At 42.4% G+C, this 27,266-nt stretch overlaps 3 protein-coding genes across 3 annotated transcripts in view; 2 read left to right on the top strand and 1 right to left on the bottom strand.

The window, feature by feature from the left end:
• The window catches only part of LOC308089138 (HLA class II histocompatibility antigen, DO beta chain-like), a gene marked incomplete at its 3' end in the record, with an annotated part of 282,785 nt that overhangs the window by 148,705 nt on the left and 106,814 nt on the right, over positions 1-27,266 (top strand). The window lies entirely within an intron of this gene.
• Positions 1,784-7,530, bottom strand: nono (non-POU domain containing, octamer-binding). Its single transcript, XM_080432989.1, has 3 exons — positions 7,192-7,530; positions 4,598-5,301; positions 1,784-3,446 (listed from the first exon to the last, which is right to left on the bottom strand). Exons 1-3 carry the CDS (start codon positions 7,334-7,336, stop codon positions 2,844-2,846), a joined length of 1,452 nt encoding a protein of 483 aa, XP_080289115.1. The 5' UTR covers positions 7,337-7,530; the 3' UTR covers positions 1,784-2,843.
• Positions 11,469-27,071, top strand: LOC308088126 (DNA polymerase delta subunit 2-like). The gene is made up of 12 exons (XM_080432492.1): positions 11,469-11,599; positions 13,422-13,661; positions 14,464-14,585; positions 17,176-17,299; positions 17,494-17,608; positions 18,239-18,437; positions 20,224-20,304; positions 20,781-20,938; positions 22,850-22,977; positions 24,266-24,367; positions 25,764-27,004; positions 27,040-27,071. Exons 2-11 carry the CDS (start codon positions 13,424-13,426, stop codon positions 25,925-25,927), a joined length of 1,431 nt encoding a protein of 476 aa, XP_080288618.1. The 5' UTR covers positions 11,469-11,599; positions 13,422-13,423; the 3' UTR covers positions 25,928-27,004; positions 27,040-27,071.

The raw sequence follows: 27,266 nt of genomic DNA, 5'->3' as shown, positions 1-27,266 counted from the left end.
AAAAATATCGCAAAATAGTAGAAGACAACAAATAAGAACAACCTGAGGTGACACATTATTGTTACTTATAGCGGCCTTCAGCTCCTCTGCATTTTTGGGTCTGGTGTCTCTCATCTTCCTCTTGACAATACCCCATACATTCTCTATGGCAGGGGTCAGGGTCCTCAGAGTTACTACAGGGGGTCCGCCAAATCTTTGGGAACATTAGCCGAAAAATGGCAGATCTACAAGCTCTGTGAGCCATTTTCGGAGATTGGTTTACTTTGGGAAAAAGAGCAGACCAACTACAGAGCCAACGGTCAAGTTGACTAAATATTGAAGGTTTATACGCATCAAAAAAATACACATTTGCATGAATCCAACTATCTATAAAATCTATGAAAATATTTAATCTGCAACACAATATGTAGTGGGGGGTCCCTAGCCTCGCGTGGCCAGACAATATCACACGACACACTGCGTGGATATTAGTCTGGTCCCTATCAACGATAGATTTTTTTTCCAAGGGGCGGTTACAAAAAGATCCAAACGGACTCTATTGGTTAGACCTAAACCAATCAGAGCAGTGCTTCCTTGTTCACGAACCAATCAGAGCAGTGCTTCCTTGTACATCATTGCTCCAAATAAGGTGATAAGCCCGTCCACATTTGGATACTGGGCCCTGGTTGGTTCCGCACAACTGCGGAGGGAGAGAAATGGAATCTCTATGGAGGGGGGCCAGACCTAATCTGCCGAGGGCTAAAGTGCGATGCAATTTTGCAAAGGCAGATTCGTCTGGAACCAGGCTAGGGGGTCCCTGCTTCATCTCTACCTCAGCTAAGGGGGTCCTTGGGCTGAACAACGTTTAAGACCTCTCTGCTCTATGGGGTTTGGGTCAGGAAGAGTTGGCTGGCCAATCAAATACACAGCTACACCATGGTCAGCAGACCAGTTAATAATAGTTTTAGTACTGTGGACCGGCGCCATGTCCCGCTGGAAAATAAAGCCAGCATTTCCATAAAGCTAGTCAACAAACTGAAGCATGAAGTGCTTCTAAATCCTCTGGTGAACGGTTGCATCGTCTCTGGACTTGATAAAACACAGCGGACGGACCAACAGCGGGCGGCCATAGCTGAGTGGTTAGTGAGCCCGCCTAGGGAGCCAGAGGCCCTGGTAGCCCCAGGTACGATTCCAGGCCACGCCAGCATATGTGTCGATGAAATGAAATTTGTCCCTGAGCAAGACTCTTAACCCCTAATTGCTCACAGGCCCTCATTGGAAACAAGCCCGCAAGGACTTTCATGAACGTCCTGTTAAAAGGAATTATCCTTAACAGCAGCAGATGACAACATATCACCCAAAACATCACTGACCATGGAAACTTCACAATAGACTTTTTTTTAAGGTACATTTCAGAAAGTCTGAATTTCTATATTATAAATCCTTTTTTTGATTAGTCTTGCCTGATATTCCAATATTTTGAAAGAAAATAACAAATGATTACTTGTATAGCTCATGACGAAAGAAATTTTTCCCCCTGTCATGAGCTATACAAGTAATCATCTACCGGTAGATTTAATATTTCACTTCGTGTAATGAATCTAGAATTATATATTTTTATATATATATATATATATATATATATATATATATATATATATATATATATATCTTACACACATAAGTAAATTAAACCCACTCAACTCATGGAGAGCGTGATTTCCTTTCCTTATTCTTTTTATTTTTTTTTAATCAAGAACACCATCATCATCGATAACAAATAAAATATATTTAAAAAAATCTCCATGGGGAATCAGGAATTTATTGAAGAACAAGTGACAGTATAATGTAATTTATGACAGAAGAGAAAAAAAAAACATTTGCTATACTAAAACCATCTCAATGAAAAAAAGGACATCAATGTGGAGAAATTAATCACCGCTATTGTCAAATAAATCTGACATGTAGTTATGCTACTTAAGTCTCTTTCCAAAAAAGTACAAAACGAACGAACTTAAGTAAAAAATAAAAGTAACAAAAAAAAAGAAACCCTCTCATGCACCATTTATCCAAGTTCAAAAAGTAACGCTCAACATTTGGACTTTAAAAAGTAAGAAGTATGAACAGAAATAGGGGGGGCGGGGGGGGGGGGGGAGAGAACAAAACAAAAACCTAGCTGGGGCACCGGCTTCGGATGCCATCAACGCATTGAATGGGACATGATCACGTTTTATCAGACCATTGAATGAGCAAAGTGGGCAAGATTCTGACCTACCCACCATATTAGAACTCGGACGGCGCCGAGTAGTCTCAAGCGAACTGGAGCCACGTGAAGCGCCACAGAGCCACGTGAAGCGCCACAGAGCCAGCTAAAGCCAGCGAGCTGCCGAGCTTGAACGTCGCTTGAGACCGCACGCCCCCGTCATGGTCCGAAACCGAAACTTAACCCATTAAGACCTGGAACGCATTTGTGTCACTTTTAGATTTCTTTAGGCTATTCAAAAATAGCAGATATACAAGCTCATAGCGCGGCACCGAGTGCCGCGCTACGAGCTTGTAGATCTGCTATTTTTGAAGAATCTTGAAAAAATAAAAAAATATTTTTTTTCCAAAAACAGTTTTTTTAAGAATCGCCTCAGGTCTTAAAGGGTTAACTTTATAGAAGTCATCTCCGTCAGTAGGTCAGTAGGTCAGTATGTCCTGATAACACCCAATGAATGGTCTGATAAATGGCGGGTAGGTCAGTGTGTCAGCATGTCGCCTACTTGGCCCATTCAATGGTCTGATGATAAAAGGTGATAAAGTCCCGTTCAACGCATCGATAGCATCAGAATGGGGGGGGGGTGGGGGGCTGGGGGCCCTTTTTAAAATCTACGTTGCTTATTGGGATAATCGCCTTGACCGGGTAAGCCTCTGTTGAAGCCCCCCTGGCCCCCCCCACCACCACCCCCCCCCCCACCACCGCCGGCGGGCATGTTGTTGTTCCCCCCCGGCCCCCCGGGCATCAGAGGGGCGTTCTCAGCAGCGATGGCGGGGTTGCCAGTGTTGCCGGGGTTACCGCCGCCCCCACCGCCGCCGCCGCCGCCCCCACCCAGAGAGTTCCTGTTCATGGGCGGGCCCCCCCCCATGCCCCCCATCCCCCCCATGTGCATCCTCATGCCCGGATCCCCCCGGTTCTCCTGGAAGTTCCCCCGGAAGCCTCCTTGCTCCTGCTGCCTCTTCATCATCTCCTCGCTCCTCATCCTCATCTCCTCCTCGCGGCGGCGCCGCTCCTCCTCCTGCCGGAGCTCCGCCTGCTTCCTCTTCTGCACCTCCTGGGTGTGGAGCTCCTCCATGCGCTGCAGCTCCTCCTGCCGGCGGAGGAGATCCTGCCTCATCAGCATCACCTGGTGCTCATGTTGGCCCGCCTCCATCTCCTGCGCCAGCTTCTCTGCTGCCTCCTTCATGTTCCTGTCCACCATGTCATACTGTAAAATAATAACATTATATATTACATTATTATATAAAAATATACTACATAACCCCCCTTCATGTTCCTGTCCACCATGTCATACTGTAATATAATAATAACATTATATATTACATTATAATATATATATATATAACACTCCTTCATGTTCCTGTCCACCATGTCATACTGTAATATAATAACAACATTATATATACATAAGCCTCCTTCATGTTCCTGTCCACCATCTCATACTGTAATATAATAATAACATTATTATACATAAATATACAGTGGTTGACACTAAGGTCTAAGAGGCACTTGCCCGTCGGGCAAGTACAGGTCATGTTCTACTTGCCCAAAGGTCATACCCACTTGCCCGAAAAGTAAATTGTGATAGGTACAATTTGAATTACCGTTCATTTTAACATGTTTTTTTTTTTGGGGGAGGTGCAACCGCCCCTATATGTGAGGTTTGAACATCGACATTCGCTGCACTGTGATTGGCCAGCATTGTACCCCCCTACACCCCTAACCCCTACACATTCAATGCAAATCACTGGCCACCATTGTACCCCCCTAACCCTGCACCGTGATTGGCCACCATTGTACACCCCTAACCCCTACACATTCAATGCTAGCTGTAATATGATTGGCTGACTTTATTGGCTGACTCTATTCAGGACTGTGATTGGCTAGTGAAACACATGACACATGTGCATAGCCCTATAAATAGGACCATGCACTTAAAAAAAAAGTAAGTGAATCACCCATTGTGGACCAACCATTGTTTATAGTTAATAAATACCACCCACTTCAGAAATATTACTTTTCATTAAGTTAACTTCCATCACTGTGATGACCACTGTGACCACACCGCCCACTTCACACTGGGTGTGATTTTTACTTTACTTGCTAATTCTGGGGCTGTGAGATATGGACATACCTCAATATGTATGCCAAATGTCTCAATAGCTATACAATATGACTTACTTTAAATTCCACAGACATCTTGTGTTGTGCGAAATAAAGACAAAACTCCCCGAATGGAACGAAATGCACCCGGAAGGTCGATTTGGTTCCATTTTACACTCTTGGTTATGAGATATGGGGGTCCAAACTGAGGGTCCTTCAGATTAAAAAGGTTGAGAGAGTCACTGGTCTAAATACCTGCTGCTTCTCCATCTCCATCAGGGCCTTCCACCGCATGGCGTACTCGAACTCGAACGAGCCCGGCTGGGCGAAGCGGGGCGGCTGCTCCCTCTCCTTGTGGTACTGCTGGTTCTTGTTGACCGTCTTCTCCGCCAGGCCCTCCTCGTCGTCCAGCTGCTCCATGGGCTCCACGGTGATGGGCCTGGGGAAGGCCGTGAGCAGGAAGGCGCCGTCGGCGCACTTATCCAGGGCCTTGCGGGCGGCCGGCTTGGACGTGAACTCCACGATGCCCTTGCCCGTGGCGCGGCCCCGGTCGTCCACCACCACGATGGCCCGCTCGATCTGCCCGAAGCCGGCGAACGCCTCCTCCAGCAGCTCGTTGGAGACGAACTCCGGCAGGTTCTTGACGGCCAGCGCGGCGCCGTGCGTGGCGAAGCGCACGCGCACCTGTCGGCCGCGGAACGGCGTGTCGTCCAGCTCGGCCCGGGCGATCTCGGCCAGGATGCGCGTCTCCAGGCGGATGAAGCCGAAGCCGCGGTCCTTGTTGATGAAGATCTCCGAGGGCTTGCCGTACTTGGAGAACAGCTTCTCCACGTCGTCCTCGCTGGTCCCCGCCGGCAGGTTCCCCACGAACAGTCTGCTGCGCTGGGTGTACAGCTTCTCCCCGGGCCTCCGGAAGCTCTGCAGGTCCAGGGTCAAGGCCTTGTCTTCTTTCTGGTCACCTGCGGTGTGGCCATAGTTTATGATTATGCTCATGGTTTCTGGTTGTGATCATAGTCTCTGGTTATGATCACTAACTGTCTACAAAAAGTTTGTTAAGTTAACTTCGGTCCATTATTTCTCCCCTTTAATAATACCATATTAGTATTGTATTCATTTTAACGAGGTACAGCTTGTAAGGATCGGGCATTCGTGGAATGAACAACTCAGCAAAATGTGTGGGTAGCGCCACTATTTTTTGGGGCAAAATCTCCTGCAATATTGTTTTGTTGGCATTCACTCTCGTTTTGAGCTTCAAGTGCTGCCAAGTGTGCCAGTCACAGGTGTGTGCCAGGCACCTGAGTATGGGTCCTGCTTTCTGGTTATGCTCATAGTTTCTGGTTCTGTTCACAGTTTCTGGTTATGCTCATAGTTTCTGGTTCTGTTCACAGTTTCTGGTTATGCTCAGTTTCTGGTTATGCTCATAGTTTCTGGTTATGCTCAAAGTGTATGGTTATGCTCATAGTTTCTGGTTATGCTCAAAGTGTATGGTTATGCTCATAGTTTATGGTTAAGCTCATACTATATGGTTAAGCTCATAGTTTATGGTTATGTTCATAGTTTCTGGTTAAGCTCATAGTTTCTGGTTAAGTTCATCTACCCTTTAATCACTTAAATCCCATTAAGAAAATAGCCGATCTACAACCCACAACCCATGCAGCAGCCTGTTGTGGGCTTGTAGATTACAGATATGTTAATTGTGATTGTGGATCTGTACCTTGGTATTGTATAGGTACATCTGTGATTGTACATCTGTACCAGCTGTAAATGTAAGCCAAGTAATCATTCATCTGCCATTAGATTTGTATATCTGCGTTGTGCACTTGTAGATCTGCTATTTTCGCAAGTTTTGACAATTTCTTTGACCTCATTTTCACAACAACTTCTTTAGCACACCTAGAGACTGCACCATTCAACACAACACAATGAACTGCACTCAAAACTAATATTTTTGTTTGTGGTGAAAACCTAGGGTGATCGTTCTAGTTTATGTTTATGCTCATAGTCTCTGCATAATGGTGTATATTTGTCCGTCATTAAATGCTTCGATGAATTGAGTACAAACTACAAAGGACCCCAATGGAAACAAGCCATAGGCTTTCTTGGGTTTAAAATCCTCTTAGCAGGACTTGTATTGAACTGTACTTCCCTGTGCTTTTTATTTCGCAAAACGCTAATAAAGTATTCAATCAATCACCTAGTAACTGCACCATTCAACACAACACAATAATGAACTGCACTCAACACTGATATTTTCATTTGTGGTGAAAACCTGGGATGATCATTCTAGTTTATGGTTATGTTCATAGTTTATGGTTATGTTCATAGTTTATGGTTATGCTCATATTCTCTGGTTATGCTCATAGTCTACGGTTATGTTCAGCTACAATGATCATATTTTCATAAAGCCTTGTCCCTTTCGGATCCCTGAATACTAGTGAATAGTATTAGAGAAGACGGTGTTCCCAAATACAAAAATAAATGTATTCGGGATCCCGTAGGGAGGGGGGGGGTCTACAAAAAGCCTCAACAGGGAGAGTCCAAAAACATCTAAAATGGCCTCTTAATAACAGAACCTCCAGCTCTGGGTCACAACAACATAGAGCATCACATATTTTCAATACTTTAGACCAATTTATGTATACATGTTTCATTACATAATGGTGTTTTCATGAGGCTGGAGGGACAGCTATGTTATGTTAGCATTTAGCAGCATTTAGCATCAGCACAGAACAATAACCCTCTATCAATGGAAGCGTTCAAAACAAAGACTTGTTCATTCATTTAACTGTGGGTGAAAACAGGGATATTTTTAGTGTCTTTTAAACGGTTATTTTAGCTTAAAGACTCACCGGCATGTTCTGCTGGATGCTGGCCGTTGGCGTTCATTCCTCCCCCGGGGTTCTTGTCCTCGGCGGCCGGGCCTTGAGGCCCTCTGGGCGGCGGGCCTCTCTGCGGCGGGCCGTGGTTCTGCTGCGGGCCTCGGGTTCCATGCATAATGTTAATGCTGCTTCTGCTTGATTCTTTTCTTTCTCTTTCTCTTTATAGTCTTTTTTCTTTACAAATGTGTTTTTTCTTAAAGCACAAAGCGGGGTTGCCTGTAGATAAATAGATAAACTAGAGACAGAGACGGGAGTCTCTGCACAACTGTTACAAAACACAAAGAGATGAAAATGGCGGCCGCCGCTCGTGCAGAGCAAGAGCATAGAGTAGTAGTATATCTAGAGAACGGACCGCCCCGCCCCCTACATATGCATTTCAATGAAAGTGCGCTCACGAGCGCAAAAGCGCCTCTTACTTCCTGGATTGGCTCCAACGTCGGAGCCGAGCAAGCGCACTAGCGTTTTCGGACGTTTGACGCATGCGCAGTAGCGTCTCTGATGCCACAAGTCCCGCAATACCAGATTTAGCCACCAGGCTTTTGAGGCTTCAACCATTTCTACAAGCGGTTCTGGGGGCGTGTTGTCTACGCTGCTTTTGGAGGTTTGAAAAGCAGCGGAGAGGCGCCTAGTGGACCGGAGGGCGTGGAGCAGGAGAGTAGTAATTATGCAGTAGAACTGTGGTTCTTTTCAGGCCGTGACCCGTGACCCCCCAAAATAATCATATTTGAACTGAGGACCCCCAAAATAATCATATTTGAACTGAGGACCCCCAAAATAATCATATTTGAACTGGGGACCCCCAAAATAACGTTTATTTAATAACCAAAATGCCATAATCAGTTCCCTTTTTTCCTTTTTATAGTGAATTACTTTTGTAAAACTTGCTAAAAACAAAAATCTAAATGCAAAAAAATAAATAAAAATCTAAGTACTCCAACTTTATTTTTCAAAAATGAATGATGTCCAACAGAAGATTTTTTAGATTTTTACTATTTTTACTATATATTTAAACTGAGCCCCCAAATAATCATATTTGAACTAGGGACCCCCCCCAAATGATCATATTTGAGCTGGGGACCCCCCAAAATTATCAAATTTGAGTAGGGAGCCCCCCAAATAATCATATTTGAACTAGGGACCCCCCCAAATGATCATATTTGAACTAGGGATCCCCCCCCCCAAATAATCATATTTGAACTGGGGACCCCCAAAATGATCATATTTGAACTGGGGACCCCCCACCCTGACAAGCACTTGGAATTGTAGGAGTTAAGGCATTACATTTTCGGTTCCACAGATACATATTGTGAAAATAGACGATCTACAAGCTCACAACGCTGTTGTGAGCTTGTAGATCTGCTATTTTCAAAATGTTTGCCCCTTTGTTACATTATTTGACAACTAATTTGACCAGTTTTTATAGTATAGTTTGTTGATTACTTTTGATGCAGTAATTTTGAGGTATTTTCTTTTTGAGGTATTAAAAAGGTCTTAAAAGTCCTTAAATTGTCACTTCATTCATAATCTTGAAAGATTATAAATAAAGGCTTATAAGGGCTCAATGTGGATTTATGTAGGCCTATATGAAATGTAGCTTTCAATAATTTGACGAATGAAGGGAAGTGGATGTTTTGTCTACAGCGAGTATGTGACCTCGAATGAGAGCTGCCTTTTAGTTTGATGTTTCTTTCTTTGCCTTTTAACTAGTTCTCTCTTAATAAAGTTGTTTATTTTATTTGTTTTGTTGTAGAGCGACTTTGAGCACCAAGAAAAGCACTATATAAATTGGATGTGTTATTATTATTATTATTATTATAAACAAACACTCTTTTAATGATTGCAACTTTTGTTAATCGCTTGAAGGTAAATAAAAGAAGACATATCATACTTTGCTATATATTTGTGTTGAGGTATCCAAAGAGCACAGAGTAAGCTTGTGTGACTGCAGCTGTCTTGCCTGCAGTGCCGCCAGATGGTTATTGATCGGTCTCACACAGGCCCCTGCCTGAGGGCCAATTATCTTCGAGGGCCCTCCCAAGCAACCCAGAATGAGCATTGTGGCTGGGAACACAGACACTGTATTCAGATTGTAAGAGATTTGTGGGTCAAGAAAGCACCCTGTAGAGCATTGGTTCTCAAAGTGGGGTCCCTGGCACAAAACCTTTTCAGATGGGTGTCAAATACATATCAATTTGGGGGTCCTTGACACAAAAAAGTTTGAGAACCACTGCTGTAGAGACCTGTTTACAGGGTTGACAGTCTAAAAGGCCCGTATAGGAGGGCCAGGGTTCCTGTGACAGCCAAATAGGAGGGGTCTTGTATTGTACAGGCTGAGGGACCCACTTTTTACACCTGTAAACCTGTGATGTGACAGTAAAGCTGCTCCTGGGCCTACATATGTGAGTGTTAACCAATATAAACATTTTTAGTACATTTAGAGCCTTGTGGCCCCAAGGCTGCCCAAAGGCCCCTGGTAGTCAGGGGCCCCTGGGAGCTCTTGCCCCATTAGTTCAGTCTATATAGGCCTGGTTTTCAAGATACTAAACGCCCACAGACACAACATCAGAGGGAGTTCCACATGGGGATGAATTCATACTACTGTAATTATGCCACCAAAATGTGGAATGTCCTACCACCAGCCATGAAAACGTGTGACTCCCTTTGTGTTATCCTTTTAGCATTATTGTATAACTGTACTTCTTTCTTTCTTTCTTTTTCCTTTATTTATTCAGGGAAGCCCGTTGAGAGCAAGCTCTCTTTTTCAAGGACGCCCTGATGACAGCATATAAAATACAATACATACATAATGAAAAACAATAACAAACATTTGAGTCATATTACAGTGTCACAGATGCAAATAAGCATGGAGTTACATGAAGCAGGTACAATCACTATGTAGTGTGTCCTCGAGAAGCACCCTAAATGTCTCAATTGAGACCAATCGCACCAGTTTCAGAGTATCCTGAAGTTTGTTCCATTTGTGTGGAGCATAATACATGAAAGCAGTCTTTCCTTGTTCACTGCTCTTACGAGGACTGGTATATCTAATGTGGGTTTGTGAACGTGTTGAATGACCTGTAACTTTAGGTTTCAGAAGCGAGGATAGGTACAAAGGAAAGTACCTCTGTACTTTTTTTTGCAAACTGTTAACAAAGTATTCAATCAATATAATCCGTCCATGGTCACACTCACAGACACTAATCACCACAAAAGACAGAGTCGTTGACCTAGTAACAGCAGCAAATGCCAATGAATGAAGTGTTATTTTTTTATTTAGTAAGACATGAGAACAACAGTACATGGAAGTACAAATTCACAATACAAGGTCTACTAAACTGGAAGACTCATTAAGCACTGAGCTTGTTTAAGATGAGAACCCCATGCACACAAATCATGATGACATAATAAGAGACAGAGACAGATTTACACACTACTATACAGAACGTCATACAATCAGCTTACAGGTTACTGGTATGAAAAACAAGAAATATGTACAAGATGGTATGAAGAATGGTATTTCATTCTGGTAGTTTAAGAGCAGTGGTGGAAAAAGTACTCAAATTCTCTACTTAGTACCAATACTGCAATATAGAAATACTTTGTTACAAGTAAGAGTCCAGAATTAAAAATGTACTTGAGTAAAAGTTCAAAAGTATTGGCATCAAAATGTACTTAAAGTACCAAAAGTAAAAGTACTAAAATGTTTGAAAATAGCAGATCTACAAGCTCACAACGCGTCGCGATGCAACGCGTTGTGAGCTTGTAGATTGGCTATTTTCAAATAGCCTATGTATAAAATAGGGCTAAAGTGATAAAGTTTCATAATATCATAATTTATATCTGAAAAGTAACTAGTAACTAAAGTTTTAAAAATAATTGTAGTGGAGTAAAAGCATAATATTTGCCTCTGAGATGTGGTGGAGTATAAGTAAAAGTATTGGAAATTGGAAATAGTCAAGTACAGTACAAATACCTCAAAATTGTACTTAAGTACAGTACTTAAGTAAATGTACTTAGTTACTTTCCACCACAGTTTAATATAAGAGGAGGATGCTCGAATGCAGGGGCTGAGCCAAGATTATTTACATGTTGTAACCTTTCTCAGCCACTTGGTGGCAGTAGATACTCACCCATTGTGATAACAACGTTATAATGTATCGGTTCAAACAGCCAATGGCCTGCAGTGAGTTTGTGACGTCGTATTCGACGCGACCAGACTTTTTATTTGTGCGACACAGTAGCGGTGATTTCGCGGGAGATTCTCTGGATGGATGCTCTGCAGAGCAATCTGATCATCATTAATAACTATATAATAATAACTATATAATAATAACTCAACCTGTTGATCACCATCATCCCGTCCGTTCATTCTAAGCAGGTAAGTTGTCTAAACGTGTGTTTGTTTATTTATATGACATAAAGTCTGGATGTATTTATTGTCCACATAGTTTAAATTAAAATGTTCTCCTTCATGCAGTAGTCTACAAAAAGAAAAGCCAAAATCAGCAGATCTTCATGAGCTTGTAGATCTGCTGTTTTTGGCGAGCTACACTGTGGTACGACGGGATATGACTGAATCATCATGCTGTCATAACTGCCCACAGTATGATAAACCATGCCAGCAGAACCGCTTTTTACATGTTCTATTATTATTATTATTATGATTATGATTATGATTATGATTATGATTATTATTATTATTATTATTATGGCCAGGAAAAATAATGAAATAATAATACATACTTCAGGTGCAGCCCTGGAAAGATATAATTATATATATATATATATATATATATATATATATATATATATATATATATATATATATATATATATATATATAATTTTTTTTACAAGAGCACTTTTTTTCAAACTCTCTGGCTCATGGATGTATTTCTTCATCCACGGCACCTTATATTTATGACACATATTGTACTACTTTGACATTTTAGTTTTCATTATAATCATTATAATAATACTATTTATTATTGTTATTGTTATTATTATTATTATAAGATGATGATGATGACCACAACATTCAAATGAATGCACACAGTTGAACACATACGTTCACTCTGTCATTTTGTGATTTCAATTTCTTAAAATAGTCTTTTTGTATCCTGGATGGCTAAAGATTCTTGAGAGAATCATCTGTTTCAGTTGATCAGTTTGAACTGATTGAACATAACTTTGTACTTTAAAAGTCATAACAAAAAAATTGTATAAGTGAGATTGGTAAATTCAAAATATGATCAAAGTATTCTGCGGCACCCCTGAACTGGGTGTCACGGCGCAGCACCCACTTTGAGAATTGTGAGAAATAACCGTCAACTAAAATGTCATGACGTCTCTGTCGGATGGAAACTGTTACTTTTCAGGATTCAAATTCAAAAATAGCAAAAGTAGCAGATCTACAAGTTCGATCTGCTACTTTCTGATACTTATGTGTGACCCTGTAGTATGATCAAGTAGGGCATTAACCTATTATGACCGGGAACACATCTGTGTCCTTTTATTGGGCGGTGTAGCCGCCCCTATAAGTGGGGTTGGGACACCTCATTAGTACACCCTTCGCTGTACTGTGATTGGCTCATAATTAGTACACCCCCAGCATTAGTACACCCCTAGCTGTACTGTGATTGGCGGACTCTATTGGCTGACTCTATTCAGCACTGTGATTGGCTAGCGAGACACATGATGTGATGACCACACCGCCGGCCCACTTCACACTGGGTGTGATTTTTGGGCGGTGAAACCGCCCCTATAAGTGAGATTTGGAAAAATGTACAAATATCTTGGGCAGTGAAACCGCCCCTAAAAGTGAGGTTTGGAAATTTGTACAATTATCCTGCGCTGTGATTGGCCAATCACAATCTATTCAGGACTGTGATTGGCCAGTGTCACATGACACATGTGCATAGCCCTATATAAGCAACCATAACTTGAAAAAAAACATAGATTTGTTTTTTTCAAGTTATGGTTTCGTCCATCCTAAAGAGTGTTTCAATAAATGTATTTATCTTTTGTACATGATTGGTTGACTCCATTCAGTATTGTGATTAGCTAGCAAGACACCGCCCACTTCACACAGGGTGTGATTTTTTCATTTCTTTGGCTATTCCAAAATAGCAGATCTACAAGCTCATAACGTCTCTCTCTCTGGTCCCCTTGTCTCCTCTCTCCTCTGGTCCTCCTCATAGTCATGTTCTCAGACCTGAGCGTCCAGAAGGAGGGTGTCTCGTCCCTGCTGTGTCGTCCAGACGGCGGTGAGGAGCATCAGGGGGCTGAGGTGTTCCAGAGGGTGCTGCCGGCCTACAGCCCTGGCTGTGAGGCCTACCGCCTCGGGGAGAGGAACTTCAACCGGCAGTACGCTCACATCTACGCCACCAGGCTCATGCAGATGAGGCCTCTGCTGACGGAGAGGGCCCAGCAGAGATGGGGTGGGTTCAGGTTCTGGTTCTGTTCTGTTCTGCTCTGTAGCTAAACCACACCTTCTGTGAAGATCCTTCACGTCTGTGGTGGGGGGTGCAATGGTTAACCTTTTAACTCTTAAACTGCCAGTTTTTTTTTTTTTTTTTTTTTTTCAAAAATAGTACGGTACTCAAAAACTGCCACAGTTTACATGGTAAAATGTTATTTATTTCTCTGTTTATTTTTTAACATTGAAGTGAATGGAGCAGCAACTTTTTTGAAAATGTTATCTCCTGGTTCTTTGTGAAGAACGGAAAAACGGAAAAGCCAAAAAAATAAAAAAATAATTTTAGATTATTTATTTTGTTTTTGATATAAAAAAAAAAAAACGTTTATAAACGTTTTTGGCAGACAGAGAGTTAAGACCGGGAACACATATGTGTCATTTTAGGATTTCACTAAATTCGCTAGTTATAGACCGTCGAAAATAGGACGACTCGTCCAAAATACATAGTGAAACACAGGAGGCGAGATGCAGACGATTTCCCAAAGACGTTAAACAGGAAGTCAATGGAGCTGTAAATCTTGGCATCACGTGATCTCCTGGATCTGTGTGCATCTGGGGATGAAATGGTCACTCATGTGTTAGAGAAAAGCGCCATCTAGTGGAAAAAACACTAAAAGGTGTGTGTGTGTGTGTGTGTGTGTGTGTGTGTGTGTGTGTGTGTGTGTGTGTGTGTGTGTGTGTGTGTGTGTGTGTGTGTGTGTGTGTGTGTGTGTGTGTGTGTGTGTGTGTGTGTGTGTGTGTGTGTGTGTGTGTGTGTGTGGCAGGAGAGGACGTGTGCATCAGGAAACTGTGTGACCTGCTGCAGGGGGAGCAGTGTTGCATTGTGGGAACTCTGTTCAAGCACATGGAGCTGCAGCCGTCCATCCTGAAGGAGATCAGTGAGGAGGTCAGAGGTCAACTATATAATATATAGTTTTATTACACGGCTTGGTTGAATGCTCGATTCTGATTGGTCAGTCATCGGTCATTATTTCTTGATAATGACCGATGAGCTCTATAACGGACCGCTGTGTAATCAGAGACTCAGAACACCTGCCTGTGCCAACCTGCGCTGCTTGGTTTTATACTTTATCCAACATGACAGCCATGTAAACAAACAACCAATGTCATTTACAACTAAACGTTGCTCTCAAGAATGTTTTTGAAAACATTTGAAGTGAGAAATAGACGATGCAATAACCGAAAAGTGATTCTATTTGATCCACTGCACTTCCTTGTTTATCGTGGCGCATCGACAGGGGAATACCAAAACGCTCGCCCCAAAACACAGTCGCCCCGGGGCAAATCCGGCGGTATTACAGGCAAATCGGCGGTATATAGAATGGGGGGCGAGTGTGTTTTGGGCGAGTTTTTTTTTTTTTTTTTTTTTTTTTCCCCGAGGCGAACTTGTCCGCCCAGCCCAATACTTATGGAATACTTTCATTGCCGTAAGCAAGGAAATACTTCGTTTTGTTGTTACTTTTGAGTCCATTTATTTATTTATGTATTTAAGTAGCCGTGTAATAAGCGGGATAATGCATGGGGAGGTAGTCATTATTGAAATTTAAAGCCCTTCAGGGTGATAATGCACCTCGGCTCCGCCTCGGTGCATTATCACCCTGTCGGGCTTTAAATTTCAATAATGACTACCTCCCCATGCATTATCCCTTGCATAACTATAACGTCCATCCTAAAGGAGGTCAGAGAGGAGAAAACTATCAATCGCAAAATAACCCCAAATCCTTTTTTTGGGCGGTGAAACCGCCCCTATAAGTGAGATTTGGAAAAATGTACAAATATCTTGGGCAGTGAAACCGCCCCTAAAAGTGAGGTTTGGAAATTTGTACAATTATCCTGCGCTGTGATTGGCCAATCACAATCTATTCAGGACTGTGATTGGCCAGTGTCACATGACACATGTGCATAGCCCTATATAAACAACCATAACTTGAAAAAAACCATAAATTGGTTTTTTTCAATTTATGGTTTTTTTCACACACACATAAATAAAAAACCATAAATTGTTTTTTTTCAAGTTATGGTTTCGTCCATCATAAAGAGTGTTTCAATAAATGTATTTATCTTTTGTACATGATTGATCGACTCCATTCAGTATTGTGATTAGCTAGCAAGACACCGCCCACTTCACACAGGGTGTGATTTTTTTTTTCACCATTATGTAGTTTGTGAAACTTGAAATCACACCTTACTTGGTCATCTGTTGCTGTTCCTTCACCCTCGTCTCCTCACCAGTACTCACAGTTCAGTATTTAGCAGAACGTTACAAAACCCATTCACTCAGCCAATCAGGATCATTGTCATTTAGTATCGTCACTCTCGGGCAGAAACCTTGTATCTCCATAGTTCAACTTTGTATTGTTGTTGTTTTTCCGTAAACGAATGCCCTTCTTTGACAATATTATGCAGTAGTAATATTTCTTTATTGAAGGAATAGCCCCTTGAGATGCAGCATCTAATTTTCGAGGGGGTCCCATAAAAACATGAACGACAGACATAGATACATACAATACAAGTATACAGATACATTCATACACAGATAGCTTGCTCACCCCCCCCCCCCCCCCCAACCACCACCACACCATCAGCTGTTAAACAACAGAAGAGAAAGAAGGGCTCAGTGCAACAACTATCATGGTGCGTTCACACGGGCAAGATACAACAAAAATACAAAAATACAACGCATCTTTGTCGCTGTGTTGCTTTGTATCTGTGTTGCTCAACGCGGTCGCTGACGTCATCTAACGTGCGGACCTCTGAGCTACAGTTGTAGTTCTGTATCTTTGTATCTTTGTATCTGGAAGTTAAACCCAGCTCAACTTGAATTTGTATCTTTGTTGCTATAGAGCTACAGCTACAAACGTCGGATGTATCTTTGTATCTTCATGTCGCTGGTTTCCATTGAAAATGAATGGTAGCATGTATCTTTTAATCTGCCCGTGTGAACGCACAATTATTGTACATATCCCTACAAGTACAGTCAATTTAGAAGCATAAACAAGTTGAATCAAGATGTGAATAATAGGGACGTCCTGAAGAATGGATCTAAGAGATCTAAGAGATAAGAGGAAGATCCTACAATCAGATGGATCTTTGTAGCAGAATGACCTCCGTCCAGGAACCTCTTTAAAGATGTTTGGTACAGGATTATAATTTTAGCCATAATCGTGCAGCCTTAAGGTCAGAGGTGACCCTCTTCATACCGTCTGCTTGTCTTTAGTCGACCTCTGAACCCTAGCGTCCCCATTTCTGGGTATTTCATGAACTTTCTGCGAAAATCGAGCAAGTACACCACTGGATTAGTACATAACGTATCTGTCATGTTGTGTCCAGCATAACACCCAAGTAAACCAGTGGTTTAGTATGTACACTAAGTACACCAGTGGTTTAGTATGTACACTAAGTACACCAGTGGTTTAGTATGTACACTAAGTACACCAGTGGTTTAGTACATAATGTGTCTGTCATGTTGTGTCCAGCATAACCTCCTGCCTCAGCCCGCTCGCACTAAGTTCACCAGTGACACAGACGAGCTGATCCTGGAGGATGAGCTGCAGAGGATCAAGCTGGAGGGAAAGATCGACAAACATAAATGTGTCACAGGTCAGTCTGTTGTTCACATCCCCACACAAACATAAATGTGTCACAGGTCAGTCTGTTGTTCACATCCCCACACAAACATAAATGTGTCACAGGTCAGTCTGTTGTTCACATCCCCACACAATGGCACAGCTGTCGGCTTCATTTTTGATCAGCACGAAAGCCTTATCTATCATTACTCTCTCTCTCTCTCTCAGGTAGTGTGATTGCCATATATGGAGCAGAGAAAAATGATGGGAAGTTTACAGTAGAGGATTACTGTATGGCTGATCTCCCTGTGCAGACACCTAGACCTGTCCTCACTGCTGACAGGTACACACACACACGCACGCACGCACACACGCACGCATGCACGTACGTTTGTATTACTATACCGGTGAGGACATCAACATTTTAGGGCACCCGTTTTATGGGTGTTTGTACGAAACAAAAACATGAGAGTAAGTAACGAAGAAATGTCTAGTTTAGTAATGCAAGCACACAGACACACACCTATATTCTGCTTGGTGTTCAGAAACTCAGTAGTAGAGCCCTGCCCTGCGCGGCAGAGACTGTTTTCTAAATCCCGCTCCTACCCGCTCTTGTTGGATTTCAGACCATGCTGGCCCCGCACCCGCAATGATTTCATTTCTGACCGACCGCCTGCAGTTATTTTCAGAGAGAGAGAGAAGCCATAATATTCATATCTTGCTAAAGTAAAGCATGACCACCCATGCTCCAGGTGCTCTATATCTCTATTAGGACAGTGCGGTGGAATTTTGCAGGACACGCAGGTTTTATTTTTGACCGCCTGTTTCCGACCGCAGGTATTTAAATACCGCCCGTGCCCGCCAAGATTTGCGTTGGGACCCGCGGGTACCGTGAGATCCTTCTCCCGATGCAGGGCTCTACTCAGTAGTGACATTGCATTGTGCTGGTGTGTGTGTGTGTGTGTGTGAGTAGGTTTGTGGTGCTGGCCTCGGGGCTGGGTCTGGGCAGTACCAAGGCTGACAGCATGCTGGGTCTTCAGCTCCTGGTGGACATGGTGACGGGTCAGCTGGGCGGGCAGGGCGAGCAGAGCGGAGCGGCAAACATCTCCAGGGTCCTGCTGGCCGGAAACCTTCTGAGTCGGGACACCCAGGACAAGGAGGCCACCACTAAGGTGAGTGTAAGACTACGGACAATACAGGACACTACAGAAACATAACAGAAAAACTAAAGAATATTACCGGGGTGTAACAGCTACAGTTAACCACCACAACACGTTCTAGGGTCCTGACATCAGTTCAGTCCTCAAGATATATACGCAGTGGTGTGTTCTACCGTGTTACGCTCTATATGTAGTGTGACCTGCAGAACATTTTCGTAGCCAAGCGTAGCCCTCTACTAACCATTTCATCCATTGACAGTGCTCAAGCGTATCTCCAGGACCATGCGCATGTCGTGCAGGGAATGATTATCGTATCCCTCCGAAAAAAAACTAGAACACACCACTGGATATACGGTATAAGGAGCCCAAACGTTGGCATAAATGTCCAACTTTACTTTCATTTTATAATGCAAATAACCAAGAGAGATGTCACTAGATATCTCTGACTTCCACTGAGACAATGTTTGGGGGTGGGGGGGGGCTTCGATTTCAATTTAGAGCATTTCTTTTGCAGCATTAAGTGCAAGGTTACACAGTTTTCTTTGATAAAGTATTGACATTTGTGTGAAAGTTTTTACATACATAAACAAACTGAGTGCAGATAAGAAAAATAATTGAATAGAAATGTAAAATGTGCCTTGTTATCAAAACCTGAAAATGGTCCACATGTGCACTCTAGTGTTCATTACGAGAACTGCTTAGATGTCAGCTTTCTATCTGGGCTCTCTCACTCGATCATCTCATGGTCTAGAGCAGTGTTTCTCACATTTTTTTCTTGAAGCCCCCCTTTCTTACATCTGACAAAAGCCCCCACATACACACACACTTATTTTTATATCTATTTATTATTAATATAATAAAATGGTTAACAGCCATGTTAAACACGCAAGCCCTATATACTTCTCATACGAAAAATTGTAAAAATAGCCGATCTACAAACTCGCAACACATTGTGCGTTGACGATCACATTTATTCCATGACAACTTCATGTCAAGAAGAAGGAACTTCTGATTTTGGAAAGATGACACAAAAAGCAAGGCTCAGGAGGATGCCACAGTCCCAACGCACCACACAAAGCGTCCTCGAGTCGACACACACACACACACACACACACACACACACACACACACACACACACACACACACACACACACACACACACACACACACACACACACACACAGTAGCCAAGGCATTAATCCGTCCGACATGCAGCGTTGGAGTCAGTAATTTAAGTAATTTAACAGCGGCAGACACCTGCTGTGGTGAGGAAGGCCAGCTGGTCAGTAATAACAGGGTTTATTTGTTTGTTTGAACACAAACCGGTTCCTCTGAAATAAGGCTGAGAACATCTATTAAAGTCTTCAGTCTGTCTTCAGTCATTCGGATGCCATAAAAGCCACAGCATGTCTTCTATGAAAGCTTGTCGCTCACCGAAAATAACAGATCTACAAGCTCACAACACATGGCTGCGCAACGCTTTGTAGCTTGTAGATTGGCTATTTTCGGTTAGTTATATTAAGGTTAAAGCATATTTGTGGTCAAACTAGCAATAGAATCCAAGTTTAAAAGCATCTTCCATGTCATAAATGCCAGAGATATAAATACCATTAAACTGGGGGTTTGAAATTAAAATGGTTGAGAATCACTGCTAGAGCTGTAAAAATCTTCTCTTATGGGGGTCCCTGGCATATCTTTTCAAATGGGGGTCCGTGGGCTAATAAGTGTCAATTTGGGGGTCCTTGACATTGAAAAAGTTTGAGAACCACTGAACTATAACTGTTTGTTTGTCTTCAGCCCAAGTACCTGACTAAGAAGATCCAGGCTGGCAGTGTGGAGGCCATGCGTCTGCTGGACGAGATGCTGCTGCAGCTGGTGGTGAGGACCCTTCCTTCTTTCATTCATTTAGTTTAGAGTGATTTATTTATTTAGTGAGCTATTTTTTTATTTAGTGAGTTAATTTGTTTTTGTGAGTTATTTTTCATTTATGTAGTGAGTTATCTGTTGTTTAAAGGGACTACACCATGATTTTCTTTTCCTTTTTTGTGTGTTTTTGGTGTCCCCTACCTCTCTTCTATCCCCAAAAATATCGTTTTTTCAAACCGGACAATGTGGTATTGCAGGTGAAAGTGCTTTATAAGCCAGAGAGAAGTTAGTTGGAATGAGTATATCTGAGGCTTGATTTAGGCTCAAACCTTTTGAAAAACGTTTGAGGGACATAAACAATATGATATTAAATTTTTAAATTCATGGTGTAGACCCTTTAAGATTTCACTTACTATTTAACACAAAACATTTTTTCCGTCATCTTTTAATTGGTTAAGCCAACATGTGTTCCTCCTCCTCCTCCTCAGAGCTCAGTCCCAGTGGATGTGATGCCAGGACATTATGATCCCACTAACTACACCCTCCCCCAGCAGCCTCTCCACCGCTGTATGTTCCCCCTGTCCTCCGTCTACCCCACCCTGCAGCTGGTGTCCAACCCCTACCAGGCCACCATGGATGGAGTCAGGTGAGACACACACACACACACACACACACACACACACACACACACACACACACACACACACACACACACACACACACACACACACACACACACACACACACACACACACACACACACACCATGGATGGAGTCAGGTGAGACACACGCGCACTGTTGATTTCCTCGACTAAAACTATGACAAAAAATGTATTTTTCCACTGAAAAACTAAGCTATGATGACTAAAACTAAGACTAAATATATTGACCATTTCGTCAACAAAAAAAAATGAGACTAAAATGTTAGTGAGTGACTATGGAGAAGAACTGAACTCAGAAAGTCATTTTATGTTTGGTTGTGCTCGGGGGTGTTGCGACGAGTTGTGAGCTTGTAGATCGCCTATTTTCAGCATGCAACCAAGTGTAAAATCAGCCATTATGACGCCATCAAGACACAAAATATATTTTAGTCGAATAAATCAACAGTAGATTTAGTCGACTATAATCTGATGATATTTAGTCGACTAAAACTAAAACATGACTAAATGGAATTTTATTGAAAAGACTATGAAACTAAATCAAGAGTTGCTGTCAAAATCCACACTGACGCGCACACGCAGGTACGCACACACACACACACACACACACACGTTTGTATTACTTGCGAGGACATCAACATTTTAGGACAGCAGTTTTATTTCATTTTTAACTATAACCTAAAAGCCGAAAAATGTCTGATCTACAAGCTTTGTGTTGCGCTGCGACCCCAACCTGAACCTTTTTGTAATGTAAACGTAATGTATCTCTAAAAATGTTTTTCCAACCATAAAACAACCATTCCTCGACCAGGACAATGGTTCTCACAATGGTTTGACACTTCCTGTTTATCCGCATTCTTTGTTGAGCTTCGTTCTACCAGACCACGTGTCCAATTTCCCCCCCCAAAAAATCACCAAAAACGCTATCATGCCTTTGCCTTTGCATAGTCTACTTTAAATTGTTCAGCAGACATTTGTATTTGCTTTTTGGCCCATATTTCGACGCACTAAAATGAGTGCGCAACATTTCTACAACATTACGCAACATCTTTAACCCATTGATACCTGGAACGCATCTGTGTCACTTTAGATGTCTTTGGCTATTCAAAAATAGCAGATATACAAGCTCATAGCGCGGCACCGAGTGCCGCGCTATGAGCTTGTAGATCTGCTATTTTTGAAAAAAATATTGGAAAAAAAATCTTGAAAGAAAATGTTTTAGATTTTTTTTTTCAAAATGTTTCAAAATTTCAAAACTTTCAAAAAACCTCAGGTCTTAATGGGTTAACCGGATAACGCTCCAACGTGCACAGCGCATGGGTGCGTGCAGAGTCTGCAGACACACACTGTTGTTATTAGCACATATAGCTTAGCTGGGACTAGCCTTGGAGAGAGCGCACATCCCCGGGCAGCACAACGGAGCACAGCGTCGCTGGTCCCCCGCCAACCATTTGCTGGGGTCTGCAACTTCTCTCTCTGTGTGTGTGTGTGTGTGTGTGTGTGTGTGTGTGTGTGTGTGTGTGTGTGTGTGTGTGTGTGTGTGTGTGTGTGTGTGTGTGTGTGTGTGTGTGTGTGTGTGTGTGTGTGTGTGTGTGTTGTAACTGTCACCAGGCAGACATCCACTCATAGGAACACAAGCCTTGCCCACACATAACTAAAAGTCTGCAAGTGTGTCCTCTGTTGTTGCATCGCGTTTGTCATTAAATATGTAGCCATGTGCATGCACACAATAATTGTAATAATAGTATACATATAGCTGGATAGCTAGATGTGAGGGCCAGGCTACTAGATGTAAGGCCCGCAAAGCGGCCCGACCCTCTAGTAGTAATACAAACACACACACACATCCTGCAGTTCCCTCTCATTTACGTCTGTGGGTATTTGTGGTGGTTTACAGGTTCTTGGGAACATCAGGCCAGAACATCAGTGACATCCAGAAGTTCAGCAGCATGGACGACCACCTGGACATCCTGGAGAACACTCTGAGACTGAGACACCTGGCCCCCACCGCCCCCGATACCCTGGGTAAATATCATACTAACTAACCCTAACCTGATACCCTGGGTAAATATCATACTAACTAACCCTAACCTGATACTCTGGTAAATCATACTAACTAACCCTAACCTGATACCCTGGGTAAATATCATACTAACTAACCCTAACCTGATACTCTGGTAAATCATACTAACTAACCCTAACCTGATACCCTGGGTAAATATCATGCTGTAGCACACCTTATGGTACAGCCCTGATCAGTGGAGTATTTCCATTTTCCAATACTTTTACTTCTACTCCACTACATCTCAGAGATAAATATTGTACTTTTACTCCACTACAATTATTTGAAAACTTTAGTTACGGTACTTTGTAGATTTGAATTATTATTACAAAACATACATTAACCACTTCAGCCCTATTTAAACTTTGTCTATTTAAAAATAGCCGATCTACAAGCTCACAACGCGTCGTAGCTTGTTCAGGAGACCACAAGGGGAGGTAGATTTTAATTCCCACCAAAAGGAGGCGTCTGTCATTCACTGCCACCGTTTTTACTTTATTCTCATTTGTTGATGACATGTATTAATGTGTTAATATTCTATGCTATGTTGATGAATTGAATGCATGGGACCACAATGGAAACAAGTCCCCAGGACTTTGTTTGTGTTATCCTTTTAGCCTTAATGTGTTACTGTACCTCCGCACTGTCTTCTACATTCTGACTAATAAAGTATTCAATCAATCCATATATCGGCGTTTTTGATGCCGTCTGACGCATTTTTTTAAGGTAGGGTGCATTTTCGAACGTAGCTGATCTACATTACATTACAGTCATTTAGCAGACGCTTTTATCCAAAGCGACTTACAATAAGTGCATTCAACATAGGTAGGGAACAAAACTACTAATCACCAGAAGTCTTAAGTGCATTCTCTTCTAAAACAAGCAACTAAGAGTATACCTAGCGCTAAGGTAAAAGTGCAATATACCTACTTTCTTAAACAAGATGAGACAAAGTAGGAAAATCAAGTGAGCAAGAGCTAAAACAAATAAGTATCGAATAAACAATATCCAGTAAGACAAGAGCTCGTACAACTAGTTAACAACAAGTAGGCAAGGCGAAGAGGAAGGGTAGTGTTTCCTGAAGAGGTGGGTTTTCAGCCTGCGGCGAAAGATGGGCAGTGACTCTGCTGTCCTAACATCAGTGGGGAGTTCATTCCACCACTGTGGGGCCAGAACAGAAAAAAGACGATCTACAAGCTCAGAACGCAGGTTGTGGGGCTGTGTTGACTGTGTGTGTGTTTGTCCTGTCAGGTTGTTACCCGTTCTACAATAAAGACCCTTTCATCATAGAGGAGTGTCCTCATGTGTACTTCAGCGGCAACGCTCCTTCTCTTCAGAGCAGAACCGTCCAAGGTCAGTGATGTTGACCTCCATGTTTGTCATGTTGGTTCTACCCGTGTCCCTGTGTCACACATTGGCCGTTCTCACCAAGTATTTACTGTATTTCCACAGACATATGACCAGGTATGACCACCATCGCTACACTAGAGTAAAAATAAAGAATGTAATTGTGCTACTCACCGAAACAAAGGTCATTTTATGATGTAGAAACAATGACTGTTCTCCGTGATGGGAAGCCTCTCAGAACTCCACCTTTTGTGTAAAATCCACAAAAGTTCATAACCAGTGGATTAAAGGGATATTTCACTTTCAAAAAAACTTTGGGTCATTTTATCGTCTACTCAGGCTTTTGTGAGCCCCCCAGACCGTTTTTAAGTTGCTTGATTTAGTATTTAGATATTTGATATGATTTTATCAGACACGCCCCCTTCCTATAGACGAATCCACAGACGCGCTGCCTGTAGCTGCCTGTAGGCGGCCATTGCTGCGGTGTCGCGTCCGCGGAGCGTTGACACCGCAGCAATGGCTGCGCCCAGGGCAGCGCTCCGTGGATTCGTGTATACAAACCCATTTTAACTTCGAACTCCATTTTTAACCTGTTAGATTCATCAAAAACACCCGTCCTTGGTTCTGCTGACTCACCCTGCCCTCCTAATACGTGAGGGGGGCGTGTTTTTTCGATTACTTTTTTCATTTATTTAATTATTATTTTTTATTGTATTTAAGTTTTTTCATTTTCCCCAAAAAATATTAAAAATAAATGAAAAAAGTTATCGAAAAAACACGGCCCCCTCGCGTATTAGGAGGGCAGGGTGAGTCACCATAACCAAGGACGGGTGTTTTTGATGAATCTAACATGTTAAAAGTTTGAAGTTATAATGGGTTTGTATAGGAAGGGGGCGTGTCTGATAAAATGAATATCAAATATCTAAATACTGAATCAAGCAACTTAAAAACGGTCTGGGGGGCTCTCAAAAGCCTGAGTAGACGATAAAATGACCAAAAGTTTTTTTGAAAGTGAAATATCCCTTTAAGGCGATATTTCAGTCTCCAAAGTCTCCAAACAACACGCCACATGAGAGAAAATCCACAGTTCCACTTTTTCTGCCCGGGTTCCCAGACGAGACGCACGGAGGAGGAATGTGAATCCACTGCTTTGTGAAGTGTTTAATTTAACTGTTTAGTTTAACTTGCCACAACTCCACTTTCACCATGAAATAAAAAAGCTAGACAACTGTGACTGAGGCACACACACACACACACACACTGAATCACACACCTGAATCACACACCTGCACAATCTCAGTGATGAACCAGGAGATGGCTTTGTGATTGTTTTTGTGTCCCTCTGCTCCTCCTCTGCTCCTCCTCTGCTCCTCCTCTGCTCCTCCTCTGCTCCTCCTCTCAGGTCCAGATGGACAGGAGGTTCTCCTGGTGAGCGTCCCAGAGTTCTGCAGCACTCAGACCGCCTGTCTGGTCAACCTGCGCACGCTCGACTGCCAGCCAATCAGCTTCTCCGCTTTCTCCGGCAATGACGACGACGAGGACAGTGAGATGAACGTCAGCCACTGATGAAGGGGTTAAGGTGTACTAATGGGGGGGACTCCTTGGAACCCCCTCAAGGACCCCTGGGGGTCCCTGGAACCCCCTCAAGGACCCCCACTCTGAGAACTACTGTTGTAAACGACACGCCAACAGTCGTCGGTGCCGTCTGGACCACAGCCGATCACATCGTTGGCCTAAATATCATCATCGTAAACGACACATGCTGACATTTATTGTTCCATATTATGTGAGAACGGCTCTTAAAACCAACACATCCAGTCTGTTCATCGTCCATTTGTCTCGAACCACTTAAACCCTCTTCTTAGTCAAAATGGACCCCACTCGCAACTGTACTTGGTATGCTCTTTAGTTTTTTCAGTCTACACCAAATCTCTTCACCAAAGATAGCAGATCTACATGTTTGGCATCCCTGTGTAGGGATGCCAAACATGTATGTTTGTATTCTGGTGTTTTGAAGAGGTTTACAGGAGTGATATCTACACATTTACTACCATTTCAATCAACGTTTCCAAAGCGTTGTCAATGAATACACGACATGTTTTGTTTTATGAGCCTTTTATTAAAAAAAACAAAAAAACAATCTCCAACATCCAAACTGCTGACTCTAAACGCTATACAGGATATCTGTCTGAATTCTCTCCTCAACTTTGAACCAATGTTCTATAGACCATGTTGTGTTTGTTTATATACTGTACAAAGGCTTTGTTGTCATAATAAAATATGTAAATATAAATTCTGTGTGTTCTTGATTGGTCAAAATTGGGTGGGTGGGAGGGATGAAATGCGTTTATTTTTAATGATATGAAACCAATATAAATGTCTCGTTCATTCAGCCCAGTACATTTACAAATTGCCGCTGTCTGTTGGAAACCTCAAATTCACTTTCACTTCAAATAAATGTCAAATAGCAGATCTACACGTTAGGGCATTGAAATATGGAGACATGAGGTTCCTGCCCGACAGCAACAAAATGTAACCCAGTGTTGGCTTTGAAACTGAAATGGTGACATTTTAATTTACAATTTACATTCCAGGCAGTTTCATCTGTGCACTGTGTGGCCCTGATCCACCATGTGATCATGTGTGCACTAGTGATCATGTGATCGTGTGTGCACTAGTGATCATGTGATCACGTGTGCACTAGTGATCATGTGATCACGTGTGCACTAGTGATCATGTGTGCACTAGTGATAATGTGATCGTGTGTGCACTAGTGATCATGTGATCACGTGTGCACTAGTGATCATGTGTGCACTAGTGATAATGTGATCGTGTGTGCACTAGTGATCATGTGATCACGTGTGCACTAGTGATCATGTGATCACGTGTGCACTAGTGATCATGT

The sequence above is a fragment of the Gymnoscopelus braueri genome, assembly GCF_963280865.1.
Source record: "Gymnoscopelus braueri genome assembly, chromosome: 7".
NCBI lineage: Eukaryota > Metazoa > Chordata > Actinopteri > Myctophiformes > Myctophidae > Gymnoscopelus > Gymnoscopelus braueri.
Note: the sequence above shows the minus strand (reverse complement) of the source record. Positions and strands in the feature narration are given on the sequence as shown.